This window comes from Sapajus apella, unplaced genomic scaffold, assembly GCF_009761245.1.
Source record: "Sapajus apella isolate SASKATOON/1434 unplaced genomic scaffold, GSC_monkey_1.0 scaffold74, whole genome shotgun sequence".
Lineage (NCBI taxonomy): Eukaryota > Metazoa > Chordata > Mammalia > Primates > Cebidae > Sapajus > Sapajus apella.
The window spans coordinates 5186777-5208222 of NW_022437014.1; the positions used below are offsets into that span (position 1 = coordinate 5186777).

At 38.9% G+C, this 21446-nt stretch overlaps 1 protein-coding gene across 3 annotated transcripts in view; it reads right to left on the reverse strand.

Annotated features, from left to right (window-relative positions):
- The window catches only part of WDHD1 (WD repeat and HMG-box DNA binding protein 1), an 83465-nt gene that overhangs the window by 43963 nt on the left and 18056 nt on the right, over positions 1–21446 (reverse strand). For all 3 annotated transcript variants that reach the window (XM_032251125.1, XM_032251124.1, XM_032251122.1), the window contains exons 4-12: positions 20960–21111; positions 19288–19399; positions 18997–19047; positions 17957–18052; positions 13266–13358; positions 11953–12059; positions 11567–11708; positions 6496–6706; positions 2187–2374 (exon numbers count right to left, since the gene is read on the reverse strand). In XM_032251125.1, coding sequence (XP_032107016.1) covers positions 2187–2374; positions 6496–6706; positions 11567–11708; positions 11953–12059; positions 13266–13358; positions 17957–18052; positions 18997–19047; positions 19288–19399; positions 20960–21111 — 1152 coding nt within the window. The remainder of the gene's footprint in view (positions 1–2186; positions 2375–6495; positions 6707–11566; positions 11709–11952; positions 12060–13265; positions 13359–17956; positions 18053–18996; positions 19048–19287; positions 19400–20959; positions 21112–21446) is intronic.

A 21446-nucleotide genomic window follows, 5' to 3' on the forward strand; every position in this document is an offset into this window, starting at 1 on the left:
TGAGCAACTGTAGTCCCAGCTACTTGGGAGGCTGAGGCAGAAGAACTGCTTGAACACGGAGGGACTGAGGCTGTGGTGAGCTGAGACCATGCCATTACATTCCAGCCTGGGGACAGAGCAAGACTCTGTCTCAAATAAAACAAAATAAAATACACACACACACACACACACACACACACACACTAAGGAAACACAATTTTTCTTTTTTGGAGATAGAGTCTCGCTCTGTCACCCAGGCTGGAGTGCAGTGGCATGATCTTGGTTCACTGTAACCTCTGCCTCCTGGGCTCAAGCAATTCTCCTGCCTCAGCCTCCTGTGTAGCTGGGGTTACAGGTATTTGCCACCATGCCCAGCTAACTTTTTTATTTTTTTTTTAGTAGAGATGTGGTGTTTTACCATGTTGGCCAGGCTAGTCTCCAACTCCTGACCTCAAATGATCCTCCCACCTCGGCCTCCCAAAGTGCTGGGATTATAAGTGTGAGCCACTGAGCCTGGCCTAGTCAATATAAATTTATATCACTTGGAAAATTTATCTTCCAGTGATGTCCATGATAGGCTCACACTAGGCCCTAAAGTTTCTAATAAAATTAGTGCCAATATTTTATTTAGAGTAACTATAAATAAAATATTGACACATAAAAAATTAAGATCTATAACTTTATGACTATTGATGGAAATAAAAACTTTTATTATTATTAATCATCACCCTTAAACTTTACATAAAAATTTATGCCAGGCCTATACTTAAGTTCTGGGATACATGTACAGAATATGCAGGTTTGTTACATAGGTATACATGTGTCATGGTGATCTGCTGCACCCATCAATCCATCAACCTACATTAGGTTATTTCTAATGCTATCCCTCCTCTAGCCCCCCACCTCCTCACAGGCCCTGGTGTGTGATGTTCCCCTCCCTTTGTTCTCATTGTTCAACTTCCACTTATCATTGAGAACATGTAGTGTTTGGTTTTCTGTTCCTGTGTTAGTTTGCTGAGAATGATGGTTTCCAGATTCACCCATGACCCTGCAAAGGACAGAACTCATCCACTTTTATGGCTGCATAGTATTCCATGGCATGTATGTGCCACATTTTCTTTATCCAGTTTATTATTAATAGGCATTTGGGTTGGTTCCAAGTCTTTGCTACTGTGAACAGTACTGCAATAAACATATGTGTACATGTGTCTTTATAGTAGAATGGTTTACAATCCTCTGGGTATATACCCAGTAATGGGACTGATGGGTAAAATGATATTTCTAGTTCTAAATCCTTAAGGAATTACCACAGTCTTCCACAATGGTTGAACTAATTTACACTCCCAACAACAGTGTAAAAGCCTTTCTATTTCTCCACATCCTCTCCAGCATCTGTTGTTTCCTGATTTTTTAATGATCGCCATTCTAACTGACATGAGATGGTATCTCACTGTGATTTTGATTTGCATTTCTCTAATGACCAATGATAATGAGCTTTTTTTTTTCATGTTTGTTGGCTGCATAAATATCAGGCCTATACTTTTTAAAAGGCAAAATCTTCAGAGTAGAAAACGTCATATAACCAACATAGAAATACCAAACTTTTTAAGACCTCAAACTTAAGGCAAAAGCTGATATATTCATTTATCTATTCATGAAATATGTATTTAATGTGTACTATATCATACCTTGTTCCAAATCCTAAGAATGTATCAGTAAACAAATAAAAAATCTTTATTCTGTGTAGCTTACATTCCAATGGGTGCTGGGGTGAGGAAAAGGGGAAGATTTTTTTCCTCCATAGTACTTTCCACCTTCTAATATATTATACTAGTAGTTGCCTTCTAAGAAAACACCTCCTTATTAGTGTTTTGGAATCAGTATAATCTTCTAATTAAAAATGAATATAAAAAATAAGGTTTGAAAGTGTTGCCAAGAAATACTGCAAGATAATAATATGTACTTATGTTCATTTAATGTCATTTTGCAAAGAAGAATTTTATTTAATGTCATTTTCAATAAGGTTGAAATGAGATTAAAACTGTGAGTTAATGATAAAATAAACCAACCACAAAACTATAGTCAACCAGTGCGCCAAGGTACTTAATCAAAGTTTTAAAAAATAGGTTTTATCCAACAAAATTAACTATAGTGAGAAAAAAATGCTGAAAACCTACTTAGAAGTTAAGTGTAGATCCAAAGCTTACCATGAATCTGTGAGTGAGATGCAAGGGTGTAGAACCTGACTGAAATGGCTTTTGCTGGGGAGTTGGCATGGGTCCATCATAAAATGGCCTTTGGGATGTTACAAGTGGTAGATTGTGAATGCCTCCTTCCTGATCATCTTCCTCCTCCTCTTTGAGAAGATTAGAACCAGTTTTTAGCATTGAAATATCTACAATACAAAAGATTATAATTAAGGGAATCATAAATACAAACGATTTGGAAAAAGGAAAGCATTACGGAATCTAGTAACTTTTTCATTCATATTCAATGACACTGACATGCTATTTGCCTCTTTCACTATGTTAAAGAGATGCAGTGATGGAGCAAAAGCAATGGTGGGTAAAACTCCTGGTGCCTTGGCACAAATCAAGGCAGCGGCACCAGACTGTATTAGTACTTGATGCATTGTTAACCACTACTCACTTGTAGTAAAAATATTAATTTTATTAAATCTTGACACTCACACAGATTTTTTCTAAAACGTTCTGTATGCTAAAATGAGAAGTGATGGTTGTCTTGAAAAAAAGCACTTAGACAATTGTTTGAGTTGTAAGCTGAACTAACTGATTTTTTTTCACAGAACACTCCTTTTACATAAAAAACAAATGCCAGATAAACTATGGTTAGGCAGAATTGGATCTTTGGCAAACATTTTCTTGGAAATGAATGAAGTAAGCCTGTCAATTAAGAAAAATAACTGGCAGAATTTGTTGCCAATGATAAAATTTGAGCTTTCAAGTGAAAATTAAGATATTGGAAAGCTTCTATTTGCCATTATGAGCTTCAAAACTTTCTAATATTTAGAAACTGCTGATAAGATTGGTATCAATACTAGTAGACATAATTTATGGCCAGGTCCTGTGACTCACGCTTGTAATTCCAGCACTTTGGGAGGCCGGGGAGGGAAGATTGCTTGAGGCCAGGAGTTCAAGACCAGCCTGGGCAACAAAGCAAGATTGCACCTCTATAAAAAATAAAAAATTAGATGGGCATGGTGGCATGCATCTGTAGTCCTAGCTACTAGGAAGGCCAAGTGGGAGAGCTGCTTGAACCCAGGAGTTCAAAGTTACAGTGAGGTATGATCATACCACTGCACTCCAGCCTAGGTGACAGAGAAGGACGCTATCTCTAAAAACAAACAAAAATTAATAAATTAAAAACAACAAAAGCCAATATAATTTATATTAAACAATAAAAAGTGCCAATATAAGGAAGATCCATAAACTTCAGTGAACCAATATTATCAATTCATATGTTACAAGACTAAACATGATTTTTAAAAATCCATTCAATGTTCAAGTCAGACCACTGAATTTTTTGGTTCTGTTTTGTTTTTTTCTGAAACAGGGTCTTGCTCTGTTGCCCCACATGGAATGCACTGTTGTAATCATGGCTCACTGCAGCCTCAATCTCTCAGGCTCAAGAGATCCTCCCACCTCAGCCTCCCAAGTAGGTGGGACTATAGGCACATACCACCACACCTGGGTAATTTTAAATTTTTTTGCAGAGAGGAAGCCTCACTATGTTGCCCTGGCTGGTCTTGAACTCCTGGCCTCAAGCAATCCTCCTGCCTGGGCCTCACAAAGTGCTGACATTACAGGTGTGAGCCACCATTCCCAGCCAAACCAACGAATTTTTAACATAATAGAGTCGTAAGAGTTCATTGAAGTTTTCAGATTACACATTGCAAGTAATCTTTAGGAAATGATCACCTTCTGAGTCTTGGTGCAACATCAAAGAATATCCACAATTAACAGAATGTGCTACTAAAAGATTTCTTAAAATACTTCTCCCTTTTCAAATTCCATATTTACGTGAGGCCAAATTTTCTTCATATACTTCAAACAAAAACAGGCCAGGCATGGTGGCTCACATCTATAATTCCAACACTTTGGGAGGCCGAGGTGGGTGGATCACGAGGTCAAGAGATCGAGACCATCCTGGTCAACATGGTGAAGTCCCATCTCTATGAAAAATACAAAAACTAGCTGGGTATGGTGGCGCACACCTGTAGTCCCAGCTACTCGGGAGGCTGAGGCAGGAGAATTGCTTTAACCCAGGAGGTGGAGGTTGTGGTGAGCCAACATCACACCACTGCACTCCAGCCTGGGTAACAAGAGCGAAACTCCATCTCAAAAAAACAAAAAACAAAAACAAAAACAATATATGGCAATAGACTTAATCCAGAAGTAGATAAGAGAATCCAGCTGTCCTGTATGACAGACATTACAAAGATTGCAATGCCACTCTTTTATTTTTTGTTTTTAATAAAAAATTATTATTCATGTTTACATGTTTATTTTTATTAATTTTTAATTTAATTATTTTTAGATTTCTGAATTTTAATTTCTTTTTTTTTTTTTTTTTTTGAGACGGAGTTTCACTCATGTTACCCAGGCTGGAGTGCAATGGCGCGATCTTGGCTCACCGCAACCTCCGCCTCCCGGGTTCAGGCAATTCTCCTGCCTCAGCCTCCTGAGTAGCTGGGATTACAGGCACGCACCACCATGCCCAGCTAATTTTTTTTTGTATTTTTAGTAGAGACCGGGTTTCACCATGTTGACCAGGATGGTCTCGATCTCTTGACCTCGTGATCCACCCGCCTCGGCCTCCCAAAGTGCTGGGATTACAGGCTTGAGCCACTGCGCCCGGCCCTGAATTTTAATTTCTAATACATAAATGACAACAGACCTAACTCTGTATAAATAAATGCTCTCTGAAGGGTCCTCAAAATTTTTTAGAGTATAAACCCTACTGAGACCAAAACATTTGAGGACTGCTGTTCCATAACCTCTTTAAGACTTTAAACCGCACAACGTAGCACTGCACATTTGCATTTTACCTGATAATATTCAAGCATTATTTTAGCATGTAAGTTGTTAAAATAGGTACTTCATTTGAAGATTTTAAATTACAATCTCAATTTCTAAGTTTCAAAATTTACAATACTATTCAGGTTATCTATTATTTCTTGAGTTAGTGTGGTAGTTTGCGTCTTTCAGAGAATTTGTCTATTTCATTTAAGTTGTTAAATTTATGGGCACAAAGTTATTCATAATATTGCCATTATCCCTTTGATATCAATAGTAGCACTGTCATACAGACATATAACGTTGAGTTACAGTTATAATTTTAAATTTTCTAATAGCTATTTTTAAAAAGTAAAAAGAAACACCCATAATTTTAATAATACAGTGCATTTAAAACACATATTATCATTTCAACATGTACTGAATATTAAAAATGTTCCAAGATTTTTACATTCTTTTTTTCATATTGTCTTCAAAATCTGGTTGCACTCTATGGTGAAACCCCATCTCTACTAAAAATACAAAAATTAGCTGGGCATGGTGGTGGGTGCCTGTAATCCCAGCTACTCAGGAGGCTGAGGCATGAGAATCGCTTGAATCCAGGAGAAAGAGGTTGCAGTGAGCCAAAATCACACCACTGCACTCCAGCCTTGGCAACAGAATGAGACTCCGCCTCAAAAATAAAATCTGGTTGCACTCATAACATATCTCAATTTGAACTAGCCAAGTGCTCAACAACTACATGTGGCTGGTGACACAAGTCTACGGATCTATAGTGATGACCACCCCTCTTTCATTCTCTATTTAGCGATTTGTGTCTTCTCTGTCTTCATCACGATAGATATTTATCAATTTTATTGATCTTTTCTTTTCTTTTGAGATGAAGTCTTGCTCTGTTGTCCAGGCTGGAGTACAGTGGCGTAATCTTAGCTCACTGCAATCTCCACTTCCTGAGTTCAAGTGAGTCTCCTCCCTCAGTCTCCTGAGTAGCTGGGATTATAGGCATGCACCACCACACCCAGCTAATTTTTGCATTTTTGTAGAGACAGGGTTTCACCATGTTGGCCAGGCTGGTCTTCAACTCCTAACTTCAAGTGATCTGCCTACTTCAGCCTCCCAAAGTGCTGGGATTACAGGCATGAGCCACCATGCCCAGCCTTATGGATCTTTTCAAAGAACCAGCTTTTGATCTCACTGACTTTCTCTAGAGTTTTCCTGTTGCCAATTTTATTGACTTTTGCTGTGTATTATTTCCTTCCTTCTATTTGTTTGGGGTTTAATTTTCTTTTTCTAGTCTGCCATAGCAGAAGTTTGGATTATAGATTTGAAACCTTTTTAACATTTAATGCTATAAAGTTTCCTCTAAGCACTACTTTAGCTACATTCTACAAATTTAATAATAACTTTAATAGTTCTAATAAAAAACCCAAAATATTAATCAACAGGGTAGATAATCACATGCACAAACTCAAGTTCTTACCAACTGAATTTTCATCATCTTCTAGGATGTGACTTCGCTGTCTAGGACGGCCTGAAGCCATCATGAGATCTTCGTCATCCTCATCATCATTCACAATCCCTTTTGAAAAAGAAGAGATCTCGACTGCATTGTCATTTAGAAAATCACCAGCATTACTCGTATCATCTCCATCAAAAAGATCATTGTAATCCTTTTCCACTCTGCTAGATACCTTGAACAAATTAATACAAATTAGAAAGTAAAAGTGAACGATTTAGAAAAACCCAATTACTAAAAAGGTAATCTTTTTTTTTTTTTTTTTTTTTGAGAGAGGGATTTTCGCTTTTGTTACCCAGGCTGGAGTGCAATGGCGCGATCTCGGCTCACCGCAACCTCCACCTCCTGGGTTCAGGCAATTCTCCTGCCTCAGCCTCCTGAGTAGCTGGGATTACAGGCACGCACCACCATGCCCAGCTAATTTTTTGTATTTTTAGTAGAGACAGGGTTTCACCATGTTGACCAGGATGGTCTCGATCTCTTGACCTCGTGATCCACCCGCCTCGGCCTCCCAAAGTGCTGGGATTACAGGCTTGAGCCACCGCGCCCGGCCTAGGTAATCTTTTAATATGTACCTGTAAATTCTGCCAAATAGCAAACTCACTGAACAGACAAGAATAATTAGTAAATGTATTTATGAGAATTGTATTTATATTTACACAATAAGACCCAGTCTGGGGATGGGATAGGAGGATAGGGACTGACATGTAAACAAATATTGTATATGTCAAAACATAAAATAAGGTTTTATTCCTCAGACGCCATTCCCCAGAAGTCATATTAATATGATAAAGTACCTATAAAGTCTCCTTTTTTTTTTTTTTGAGACGGAGTTTCACTCTTGTTACCCAGGCTGGAGTGCAATGGCGCTATCTCGGCTCACCGCAACCTCTGCCTCCTGGGTTCAGGCAATTCTCCTGCCTCAGCCTCCTGAGTAGCTGGGATTACAGGCACGTGCCACCATGCCCAGCTAATTTTTTGTATTTTTAGTAGAGACGGGCTTTCACCATGTTGACCAGGCTCTTGACCTCGTGATCCACCCGCCTCGGCCTCCCAAAGTGCTGGGATTACAGGCTTGAGCCACCGTGCCCGGCCTAAAGTCTCTTATATTTTAAGACATTCTCTTATTTACTTTTATTTTGAACAAGATACTATATAAGATACATTTTCTTTACATTATCTCAGTTAGTTAGTGTTTTGATATTTATAAAAATAAAGTGATAGAACCAACAGAAAAACAAGGCAAAGAAATTCAACATAGAGTCCCGGCTTGGGGGCTCACACCTGTAATCCCAGCACTTTGGGAACCTAAGGCAGGTAGATTGCTTGAGCCCAAGAGTTCAAGACCAGCCTGAACAACATGGTGAAACCCCATCTCCACAAAAAATACAAAAAATTCGCCAGGCATGGTGGCATGTGCCTATAGTGCTGGCTACCTGGGAAGCTGAGGTGGGAGGATCACCTGAGTCTGGAAGGTCAAGGCTGCAGTGAGCCGTGATCCCACTGCTGCACTACAGCCTGGGCAACAGAGTGAGGCCCTGTCTCAAAATAAATAAATTTTTAGATCACTTTAAAAAGTGAAATGGTAAGCAGATCACACTGCAAAGATCCCAAGTTACTCCTATGGTATGAATAGAAACTGTACAAATGTTAAGCCAATGAAAATTCATAGTTTGGTCTAAAAATCTAATGAGAACACCATTAACAGATTAAAAAGTATTGCACCAGGCACAGTGGCTCACACCTGTAATCCCAGCACTTCGGGAGGCCGAGGCGGGCAGATCACCCGAAGTTGGGAGTTTGAGACCAGCTTGACCAACATGGAGAAACCCCGTCTCTACCAAAAATGCAAAATTAGCTGGGTGTGGTGGCACATGCCTGTATTCCCAGCTACTCGGGAGCCTGAGGCGGGAGAATAGCTTGAACTGGGGAGGCAGAGGTTGCAGTGAGCCGAGATTGCACCATTATACTCTAGCCTGGGAGACAAGAGCAAACCTCTGTCACAAAAAAAAAAAAAAAGTATCATATCATAAACCTTTTATTTTCATTTATTTATTTACATATTTAATTTTTTTGGACACAGAGTATCACTCTGTTGCCCAGGCTGGAATGCAGTGGCATGATCTCGGCTTGCTGCAAACTCCACCTCCCAGGTTCAAGTGATTCTCATGCCTCAGCCTCCTGCATACCTGGGATTACAGGCGTGCACCACCAAACCCAGTTAATTTTTGTATTTTCAGTAAAGACAGGGTTTCACCATGTTGGCCAGGCTGTTCTCGAACTCCTGATCTCAGGTGATCCATCCATCTTGGCTTCTCAAAGCGCTGGGATTATAGGTGTGAGCCACCGCACCCGAAATCTCACAAACCTTTTAAATGGAAGCAAACACAATTGTGCTCTAAAAACTGGTGTTTAATAAAATGAGATAAAACAGTATTTTTAAATCCATACATCAAAAAATATTTGATATGAGTAAATTAAGTGCTATAAGAAGATATTTAACCATTCTATTTATAGTCCTCAAAGTTTATGTACTCAAGCTAGCAAAAAAAAAATGTTTTTGGATTTTTTATCTCTAGAAGATAACTCTATCTATCTATCTATCTATCTATCTAATCTGATCTATCTGGATTTTCTTATCTAAAAAGTGGGGTGGCCAGGCACGATGGCTCATGTCTGTAATCCTAGCCCTTTGGGAGGCCGAGGCGAGTGGATCACCTGCAGTCAGGAGTTTGAGACCAGCCTAGCCAACATGGCAAACCCTGTCTCTACTAAAAATATAAAAAATTAGCTAGGCATAGTGGTGGGCACCTGTTATCCCAGCCACTTGGGAGGCTGAGGCAGAGAACTGCTTGGGCCTGGGAAGTGGGTTCCATCTATGGACGATGAGGATCTGGTGCCCTTTCACAACCACCTCAACCCCCACACTTGCATGTACACTATTCTCCGATCCCAATTCTCCCAGTACAGATAGATATATCCTCTTTGTGATTCTCTCAATATACAGTATTTAGGTTATTATGATCATGTAAATGCTATTCATGACTGAATAATAAAAATAACAGCCAACACTTATAATGCCAAACTTACGAAGTGTGCTAGACACTGTTCTAACTATATATAATTCATTTAATCCTCCCAATAACCCCAAGTGGTTGGCACTATTTCTATCTTTTTATACAGGTATATATTATGATCACTTTTCCTTTCTTTTACAACTTTTTTTCCTGGAGTTAAGAAACTCTCTCTTTACATATTTCCTCTTAGACAAATTTCCCAAAGATGATTTTTCAATCTCTGGCCTGAAAAGCATAAGACTGGCTGACAATGTTCTGGGAACCTAGCAGAAGTGAGATGGTCATTTCAACATTCAAGTGTCTAATCTTTCATTTAATCCTCTGTTTTCAGTACAGTATTTACTCCTTACCCAAGACAACTCAACTGTAACCAGTGTCCCTACACCAAAGACAGTCTCTATTTTACCTTTTCTAAAAAGCAAATCTCCAACATTCTGCCGAATGCATGTGAAGATGGGGGAGGGCAGGTATCCAGCTTTTAACACAGATGTTGAGACTAAAGGAATCTACTTGATTATTAAATCGCCTCTCCTGTTGTCAGCCCTACTTTTAGAAGTACCTAGTGCTACCAAATTCTCAATCTCTGGGGATTCAGAGAGGCAAACTGAGTAGCACCTCAGCTTCCAGACGCTACAATTTTAGAATTCAACTTTTTGAGACGCTGAAGTGAGTTTCCAATCATCCATTTTCTTGCCTCCAATTTTTCTTTTTCTTTTTCTTTTTTTTTTTTTAGATGAGGTCTCACTGTCATCCAGGCTGGAGTGCAGCAGCACAATCACAGCTTGCTGCAGCCTCAACCTCCTGCCTCTAGTGATCCTCCCACCTCAGCCTCCTGAGTAGAAGCACACCGCCACACTTGCCTAAGTTTTATTTTTATTTTTTGTAGAGGTGGGGTCCCACCATATTGCTCAGGCTGATCTCAAGCTCCTGGGCTCAAACAGTCCTCCCAAAGTGCAGGGATTACAGGCATGAGCCACTGCACCAGGCCTCAAAATTTTTTTAATACTCATCCCTTCAACTGTCTTCGTTAACATTATGGGATTATACATTTAAGAAAATGCCTTTAGTGTCGTTTTAATGGGGATTTCAGGAGGGACAGAGATAAATCCATGTATTAAGTCTGCAATCTGCAACCACTAGTCTAAACTAAAAATATAAATAGGTACATCTGCCACGCAGGGTGAATAATGAACAAAAGCAAGAAGGTATAAGACAAGGTGCCTGTTTAAAACAAGAATGAACAAAATGAACAAATGCAAGATGGTATAAAACAAGGTGCCTTTAAAGTAGTTCGGTAAAGCTATTTGACTAAGCAGAGGAGGTATACCGGTAGTTCTAAGAGTGAAGGCTAATTCAGAGTAGAAATAGTCTGTAGGCCAAACTGGGACCTGATACAAAATACTATTTAATGAAAGGTATTCCTTGGAAAGGCATTATATGGAGAGAAAAAAAGTTTCTTAGTAAAATACACTTTGGAGACATCAGGTTGAACAAGTAAGTAGTTTTCTTTACTACAGGTTACTACTCAGCATCTACTATAGTAAACATGAAAGGTAATTTTCCAGGCCGGGCGCGGTGGCTCACGCCTGTAATCCCAGCACTTTGGGAGGCCGAGGCGGGTGGATCACGAGGTCAAGAGATCAAGACCATCCTGGTCAACATGGTGAAACCCCGTCTCTACTAAAAACTACAAAAAATTAGCTGGGCATGGTGGCGCGTGCCTATAGTCCCAGCTAGTCAGGAGGCTGAGGCAGGAGAATTGCCTGAACCCAGGAGGCGGAGGTTGCGGTGAGCCGAGATCGCGCCATTGCACTCCAGCCTGGGTAACAGAAGCGAAACTCCGTCTCCAAAAAAAAAAAAAGAAAGGTAATTTTCCAAGAAAGGCAGTTCGTGGTGTCTTCCAAATTCGCATGATAACAGAAACACTCTGAAGAAATTTGTACCATACTACTTTTTACCTTACTGCTTGATGTCTTTCCACTGGGGTCACAGACATTCTCTAGCAGCCCTAGATTTCCTTCTGCATCAGTGTAACATATTTGACCACAAGCAGGATGCCACGCCAGACCACAAATTGCATAACCTTTCTCATGTTTCACCCTAAAAGTTAAAAAGTAGGTTCTAAAAATAGTGTCAAGAAAAACATATATATAACCTGTACATATATATTTAGGTAAATTTTAGATAGAAAAGATTAAATGACTTTTGACAATAATTTATAAATAAGTTTAATTATATTTTCATTCTGACAATCTGATGGCAGATTTGAAATGTTTCAAAATAAAACAAATACAAAACTAACACAGACGATCAAAGAAGAGACAGAAGATATACTAAATCATACCTTTCCATGCAGTCTTTGGTTTCCACATTCCAAACTATAATTAGACCATTAATACTACCTGCAGCTAAATATCGCCCACAGGGAGACCAGGTTACTATATTGAGGGTCTGTAAAGAAAAACAGTTAATAAATAATGATTTTGTAAAATTTCAAACTACTCATTACCAAATTCAATTTTCATTTTTTTTCAAGAATTCAGAGGATAAACAACCATATTCAAATTTTTATATCCCTAATCTATATTATTTTTAATTATATTTGATACACAAATGACACGACAAAGTTCGCTTATTTTCTAACCTTATTTTTCAGTAATATTCAAGTATCAGTACCAGCTATTACTTTGTTTATCATGAAAAAATATACTAGCACAATTTTATTTTTAGAGTCAGGGTCTTGCTCTGTCACCTAGGCTGCAGTGCGGTGGCACCATCATTACTCACTGCCATTTCCAACTCTTTTTTTCTTTCTTTCTTTCTTTCTTTATTTTGATATGCAGGTCAAGCAATTTCCAACTCTTAAGAGATCCTCCTGCCTCAGCCTCCCAAGTAGCTAGGACTACAGGCATGCACCACCACGCCTGGCTAATTTTTTAGTATTCTTTTTTTTTTTTTTAGAAATGGAGTCTTGTTTTGTTGCCCAAGTTGGTTTTGGATTCCTGGCCTCAAGCAGTCCTTCTGCCTCAGGCTTCCGAAGTGCTGGGATTATAGGCATGAGCCACTGTGCCCAGCCACAGGCACAATTTTCAAAGCAAAATCTAAAAAATGTTATTATCTTAGAAAGAGAGATAATTAAAGACATTCTCTTAGCATTCACAATCAAAATGAAGAAAACCAGTCAGTGAAGTGAACTTTAATAAGCCATTGCTGACCTACTAGGCTTATATTTCCTTAACTGTAAAATATGTGTGCGTGTAAGAGAAAGAGAAAATAGACCAATAACCCTTCTTGCTCTAAAGTTTCAGAGTCTATAATCACAAGTCTCAGTGAAACTCACTTAACAATAAAGGCTAACTACTGATAATTTTAGAGTAACTTGTTCTAATACTATGCAAGGGTTAAACTTGACTTCTTATAAATTAAAAGATCTTTTAATCAATCTCACAAAGGAGAAAGTTAAGATAGGACCTAGCAAAGCCCTATTTAGTATCCAGTTATTGATCAAATGAAGAAAGGATGAGAGTTAGAAGGTGGACCACATGCAAGAGCCAAGAGATTTCCATTCCAATAATATTTAACTGCAACTGTACTTAGGCAAACTATGCATTAAATACTCCTTACAGCCCACTGAAAGTGTCACTTTATAAAACCTACCTGAGAGATAAAATTATCTGAAAGATCAAATTGATGACTCCAAGTTTCTCTTCTATATAGCTTAACAGATTTTTCCACAGGAATTGCCAGTAACTGTTAGAAAAGATAAACAATTCAAACAAAAGTTTACATTAAATTGAATTCAAAGAGGAAAAAAAGGCCAAAATTCATCCAGATAAATGTACAAGACATAAAAGCAAATTGGTTTTATTGTTTCTTTTTTTAAGACAGTGTCTCAAGCAAATTACTTTTATTATTTCTGTTTTTAAGACAGTGTCTCACTATGATGTCCAGGTTGTCTCCAACTCCTGGTCTCAAGGGATCTTCCTGGCTCAGCCTCCCAATTAGCTGGGACTACAAGCACACACCACTGTGCCTGGCACAAATCTGTATATTAATTGACAACTAACAAAACTCAGAACATTACTTAAAACTTCAATAAGCAAAAAATAGGTGATAATCTGTCATGGGAAGAGAAAAAAATAAAGGTGATCATTCTATTGCTTGTACCAAAAAATGGAGAACTTGTAATTACTAGTGCTTTTAATATTACTATTGCTTTTTTTTCTTTTTTCGAGACAGAGTCTCGCTCTGTCGCCCAGGCTGGAGTGCAGTGGTGCAATCTCAGCTCACTGCAATCTTCGCTTCTCTAGTTCAAGCGATTCTCCTACCTCAGCCTCCCGAGTAGCTGGGACTACAGGCACCTGCCACCACACTTGGCTAGTTTTTGTATTTTTAGTAGAGATGGGGTTTCACCATATTGGCCAGGCTGGTCTCAAACTCCTGATCTTATGATCCACCTGTCTTGGTTTCCCAAAGTGCTGGGATTATAGGCATGAGCCACCGGGCCTCGCCAACAACTTTGTATTTTTTTCTTGTTTCTTTTTTTTTTTTTTTTTTTAAATAGAGACGGGGTTTCTCCATGTTGGTCAGGCTGGTCTCGAACTCCTGACCTCAGGTAATCCACCTACCTCGGCCTCCCAAAGTGCTAGGATTACAGGCATGAGCCACCGTGCCCGGCCCAACTGTGTATTTTTTATGTATGCCGTCTGCTCATGTCTTTGCTCATCTTTCTGATGGGTTTTTATTGATCTGTAAGAATACTTTGCATACTGTGGAAATTAGCTCTGCTTTACTGTTTCACACTTTCTTCCCCAGTTTGTCATTTGTACTGTGACTGTAATATTTTGTTTTGTTTTGTTGTTTTAGAGATGGAGTCTCACTCTGTAGCCCAGGATGGAGTACAGCACTGGCGATCTTGGCTCACTGTAACCTCTGCCTCCTGGGTCCCGGTTCAAGCAATTCTCCTACCTCAGCCTCCCAAGTAGCTGGGATTACAGGCAGAAGCCAACATGCCCAGCTAATTTTTGTATTTTTCATAGAGACGGAGTTTCACCATGTTGGCCAGTCTGGTCTTGAACTCCTGATCTCATGATCTGCCTTCCTCGGCCTCCCAAAGTGCTGGGATTACAGGCATGAGCCACTGCACCCAGCCAACTGTAATATTTTGTATCATGCAAAATGATTTACTTTTTATGCAATCAACTTTATTAATTTTATTTTCTGAAAAATTTCAAAATAAAAAAGTTGAAATAATAATGTAGTAAATACCTGTATATAGACTCATCATGTGGAAGAAAGCCTCCAAGATGGTCCTCAATGATTCCCACCTCCTGGTATTCATATCATTGTGCTAACACATTTGCTAAATCTCCTTTTCTCTACTTTTATATACATTAACTTTCCATACACATTTGGGTCTATTTATATCTTTAACAGGTGTGTGTCTATTCATGATTAATAGCAAACTTTTTATTCTTATAACTTTATGCCTTATTATCTGATTGAATTAAATTATTTGCATCATTCTTCTTTTTCATAACTTTTCGTTTTCCACATGGACTTTTGTTTTTTTTAGAAACCAATGTTTATTTTCTTTTTTTTTTTTTTTTTAGACAGATTCTCGCCCTATTGCCTGGCTGGAGTGCAGTATTGCAATCTCGGCTCACTGCAACCTCTACCTCCCAGGTTCAAGCGATTCTCCTATCTCAGCCTCCTGAGTAGCTGGGGCTACAGGCACGTGCCACCACACCTGGCTAATTTTTTCTATTTTTAGTAGAGACAGGGTTTCACCATGTTAGCCAAGATGATCTCAATCTCCCGATCTTGTGATCTGCCCACCCCAGCCACCCAAAGTGCTGGTATTACAGGAGTGAGCCACCAAGCCCAGCCAGGTTCAAGCGATTCTTATGCCTCAGACTCCCAAGCAGCTGGGATTACAGGTGTGTGCCAACACACGCAGCTAATTTCTGTATTTTTAGTAGAGGCAGGGTTTCGCCATGTTGTCCTGGCTAGTCTTCAACTCCTAGCCTCAAGTGATCCACCTGCCTCAGCCTCCCAAAGTGCTAGGATTATAGGCATGAGCCACCAAGCCCAAACCAATGTTTCTTTTTCTTTTTTTTTTCAGAGACAGGGTTTCACCATGTTGGTCAGGCTGCTCTTGAACTCCCAACCTTATGTGATCTGCCTGCGTCAGCCTCCCAAAGTGCTGGGATTACAGGCATGAACCACCGCACCTGGCCAATGTTTCTTTTTCATCAACCTTATTTCCATGTTGCTTAAGAGCCCGTGCAAGAACAGCTTAAGGCCACTCAGTGGTTGTTCCTATGAATTCAGTGGTCTGAGCAGTGGGGAGCTATAGATCAGTCTTCTGTGGCAGGCTGAGTACTCCAGTTTTCAGGAGGGAAGTGCTAAATAGGCACAAAGGGCACCTGCACATCTTCAGACCAGTCTACAACCTCAGGCTGAGTAGCAACAAACTGAGGAGCTGGAGCAGTCCTTTCACCCTGAAATTCCTCCTTGGTCACAGCATTTTCAGCAGCTGCCTGCTCTCCTTTTTCAATCTCTTCAGGAACTCCGTAGTAGAGATCAGGCATGACCTCCCACAGAAAATAGTGCCATGCAGGACTTCCTGGATCAGCATCCACCACATCAACCCCACTGAGTGAGCTCCCTTGTTGTTGCATGAGATGGTAGTGTCCACATAGCACAGAGGAAAATCTGTGTGACACAGAGCAATAGTAGGTAGGTTAACATAAGATGCCTCTGTGAGAGGCTGTGATCACCATGGGATTAGTCACCATAAGAAGCTGTAGCTCCTAAAAGCCTGATTGGATCTGGTCAGTGAAAGTTCAAGGAGTAAAGCAGCCAGCAATTGGAATGACTCCAGCAGCAGGCAGCAGCATACTTTAGCATGGCCCTCTGGCCAGTATTCCTAGATGATAGGACACTGACATCAGCAGGGTTTTCGATGGCAACAACAGCACGAGCTCCCAGCAGAAGCTTCTCCCAGGTCCTCTTTAAATTTATGATGTAGACGCCATCACTTTTCCTTTTATATATGTACTCTTCCACTTGGAAGTCAAAGCTGGTGCCACCTAACTGGGTTCCTGCTGCAAGGAACCTAAGGACATCCTCCTCCTTCATTTGCAGGACATCGAGGGTTCCAGACACTGTGAAAGTTTCCCTTTAAGTTACTATGGAAATCCAGAACGACGTCATATGGACCCTTCTCTGGGTAGCGCGGGGAGCCCACATGAGCTTTAGAATCAGCTCAATTTGGTCCTCCCAGGCATCTTATTGGTACTTTTGTTTCCTTTTTTTTTTTTTCTTAAAGCCTTCAGTTGAGATATTTTATTTTTGAGGTAGGGTTTGGCTCTGTTGCCCATGCTGGAGTGCGGCGACAAGATTATAGCCTACTGCAGCCTTAATCTCCTGGGCTCAAGCAATCCTCCTGCTTCAGCCTCCCAAGTAGATGGGACTATAAGCATATGCCACCACACCTGGCTAATTTTCATTTTTTGTGGAGACAAGGTCTCGCTATGTTATCCAGGCTGGAGTCAAACTCCTGAGCTCAAGCAGTTCTCCTGCCTTGGCCTCCCCAAGTGCTGGGATTATGGGCATGAGCCACCACACATAGCCTGGCATTTTATATATAAATGTTGTCAAAACTATAGATCAATTTAGGGAAGCACTCTTACCTTTATTTACATCAAAAGTTCCTTTCTAAGAATATGTTTCTATTTTTCCAAGTCTTCTTTTACTCCACTTGGTAGCATGTTAAAATTTTCTTTACATAGATCTTTCACATTTCTTGTACATTTAACCTGTTACTGCATCTTTTTCAATTTAACAGTAAATGCATTATTTTTCCTACATTCTTTCTAAATGGCTATGTTTATTTCCAGTTACCTTACTAAATTTTCTTATTATTTGTAATGATTTTCTTCCCCAGTTGATTTTCTTGGGATTTACTCATATACAAACATTTCATTTGCAAATAATGAACATCTTTTTCTTCCTTTCAAAGTTCTCATATCTTTCTGCTGTCTAACTCTATCAGTTAAAACCTCTAAAATGTTAGGTACTAATGGTGAGAGTGGACATCAGACTGTCTCCAGAGTTGTTCCATTAAGCATGAATGTGAAGAAAATATAAAATTAATTCATTCATGCAAAATTTGCACTTCAAAATGAATCTTGAAAATTAGCATTTCAATACTAATTATTTGGCTTGGTACTCTAAAATTTATAATCTAAATTTTTAAAAAGTAACAATAAAAAAAACTATTCTTATATTCAAAGTTGAAAAGGACTGAATAAAACAAAGATTGAAAAATAACAATCACTTACCTTCCCACTTTTTGGCTGCCAAGCCAGTCTGCAGATTGATTTTGCATTTATCACATCGTTGCATTTTTGTAGCAGTGGCCAACTAACAGCACATGTCTTAATTTTAAAAAAAAGAAAATTTATTTCCCTTTATGAAAATTCCCTCCCAAAATATATGCAGAACTAAATATATTTAAAGGTTTCTTCAAATAAATATACAGTCTCAGAAAAACACAACTTACTGTACCTTAATTATAATAATACCTAATATATCTAAACTGCTTTAAGTTCTTCAAAGATATAAAGAGTACAAATCTTAAATAATCAGAGTACCTTCTGTACAGAAAAAACAAATTATATAATCACCAGATAAACATACACACACAAAATTCCAATATATAAAATTCTAAGAATGACTACAAAAATAAAACTTGTAAGGTCTACTATAAAATGTTAAGGTGTCAAAGTCTGTTCTTTCAAACAGCGCAAGAATGAAGGAAAGGAACTGTGAATATTAAGGCATATTTGTGGAGAATATTTCTATAGTCAATTACATTCATATTATCTCTAGAAATGCCAAGACATCACTGATTGCCTTGGGAAGACTTAATTGTTCCCTTGCCAATCTGGAGAACACTTTATTTTCTACTTCCTTTAAAATCTTTATTAGACTACATTTGAGTAAGTTGCATATGTGACTGTCCAAATCAAGTGTGATCCATGCTTTACTTTTTATCCCCAGCATCTAACCCAAGGCCCAACGCATGGTCTAACTTGTAAATATAAAATAACTGGGTTTATTTCCTTGATTTACAAAACTTAAAAAATTAAATATAAGCCTATCATTCCCCTTGTGATTAGGTACAAATGCAATTTTAGTCTTGAACGTATTTACTTTGGCACTAGATTACTGTGGACTTTGATCACAAAAACAGTATTTATGCTACTCAAAGAAACAAATTCTAAAGAAAAGCAATTATTAATTTGACCCAGCAATACAATGCATAACAATTTACTACAGATTTGAGCAAAAAGCTTTAAATTAAAATTGCTGAGTTTACCTGATCTGAAATTTGCCACACTCTGACAGATCCATCACAACTAGCTGATGCCTGTAGGAATAAACAATACATTTCTCTATAGTCATAGCCATAATACTATATGGAAAGTGATTCAATTAATTAAATCAAAAGACTTATCAACTGGGTGAAATTTCTTGTTAACTCTCTTACTGAATAAAACAAAGGCTGAAGAGTTAGAGAGTGAGCAAGACATTTTTTAGAGAGTCAGCAGGAAATATATTTTTAAATATATTCAGGAAAAACACAAAAAGAGAAGGAAAAAATAATTACCAGAAAGATGTCCTTAGGATCAAAGGAAAGACTTAAAACAGGGGCATCATGTCCTCGAAATGTTTTCTGTTGGCTGCTATCCATCACATCCACAATTTTGACTAGAAAATCGCTATGAACAAAAAGAGTAATGCAAATGAATGAATAAATGCTAATACAAAGGCCTCTCCTAAAAGCTATGACCCAAATATTTCAAAATCACAAGCATAAATGCCATAATTTCTTTATAGCAACTTATAAAATTTGGCACCCAAATTTAATGACTTTCCTTTTAGTTTTGCTCTATACATATGCTGAAAACACAAGTCGAGATTTCCCATTATGCTAAAATCCAAACTAAATGGCTTCTTTAGTTACATCTTAAACTTCCATTACTTGCTAATCTAATTATATCTACAACCATTTTAAAAAGTACTATACCTTTCACTTCACCTCATTAATTCAACCAATTATATTGTTTTCCCATGACAAACCAGCATCAAGGGAAACTCCAAAATATTCTGACTGTACAGTCCAAGTTCTAATTTACTTTTTTTTTTTTTGAGACGGAGTTTCGCTCTTGTTGCCCAGGCTGGAGCTGAACGGTGCGATCTCAGCTCGCAACCTCTGCCTACCAAATTCAAGTGATTCTCCTGCCTCAGCTCCCGAGTAGCTGGGAATATAGAAGCCTACAACCATGCCCAGCTAATTTTTGTATTTTTAATAGAGACAAGGTTTCACTGTGTTAGCCAGGCTGGTGTCGAACTCCTAACCTCACATGATCTGCCTACCTTGGCCTCCCAAGGTGCTGGGATTACAGCCATGAGCCACCACACCAGCCCTAAAATAATTTTTTAAAATTTTGCATCAAGCCATGCTTTCACTATTATTAAACAGGCCATCTGCAAAGCAATATATTTCTTTTCTTTTCTTTTTGAGATAAAGCCTCACTCTGTCGCCCAGGCTGGAGTGCAGTGGTACCATCTCGGCTCACTGCATCCTCCACCTCCTGGGTTCAAGTGATTCTCCTGCCTCAGCTTCCTGAGTAGCTGGGATTATAGGTACCTACCACCACACCCAGCTAATCTTTTTCTTTTCTTTTTTTTTTGGAGACGGAGTTTCACTCTTGTTACCCAGGCTGGAGTGCAATGGCGCGATCTCGGCTCACCACAACCTCCGCCTCCTGGCCTCAGCCTCCTGAGTAGCTGGGATTACAGGCACGCGCCACCATGCCCAGCTGATTTTCTGTAGTTTTAGTAGAGACGGGGTTTCACCATGTTGACCAGGATGGTCTCGATCTCTTGACCTCGTGATCCACCCGCCTCGGCCTCCCAAAGTGCCGGGATTACAGGCGTGAGCCACCGCGCCCAGCCGTCTTTTGTATTTTTAATAGAGATGAGGTTTCATCATGTTGGCCAGGCTAGTCTTGAACTCCTGAGCTCAGGTGTTCTGCCTGCCTTGGCTTCTCAAAGTGCTAGGATTACAGGCATGAGCCACCACACCTGGCTAAAGGAATATATTTCAATTCATAAAGAAGCACAAGTTTGTCCTCAAAGACCTTTACTAGACAAAATATATATGATGAAACAACAACAAAAAATTAAGTGACAGCCCTGAAAACATTACCCTGAAACAAATAAACGAGGTCTTTTGTTCTAACATTATTTCCTTTTCTGATGTCAAAGAGCCTTACCTAGATCCAGCAGCAATTTTAGTACCATCCCCACTAAAGACCACATGGTTTGCATTTGTAGTGAAGCGAGTCAATATACCATCTGGAACTCCTTCAGGAAATGTGTGGACTTGAATAGTATTATTAGAAACTGCAGTGACCAACTTTCCATTCTAAAAGAAAAATTAAGAAACATTAGCAAAACAAATCCAAATCAACTGGGAGTCTCTCCATAGTTAAAAATCCGGTAAAAAACAAAAAAACCTTAAAAATGTAGTTCATATCAAGAGAAAAATTACCACTAAATGTACAACTTTGCTGAAATGTACATTAACAAAAAAAACTTGCTAGCTTTACAAAAGTGAATTGTAACTTTACCAGCCAATCCTTTAGCCTCTAATTTTTCTTTTACTTCTGGTAAGAAAAATATTTGAATAGTATTTTTATGGGTCCTAAGTGTCAATAAAATGAAGGAGATTCAAGCAAGCTTTTCAGAGAAAACAGAGCT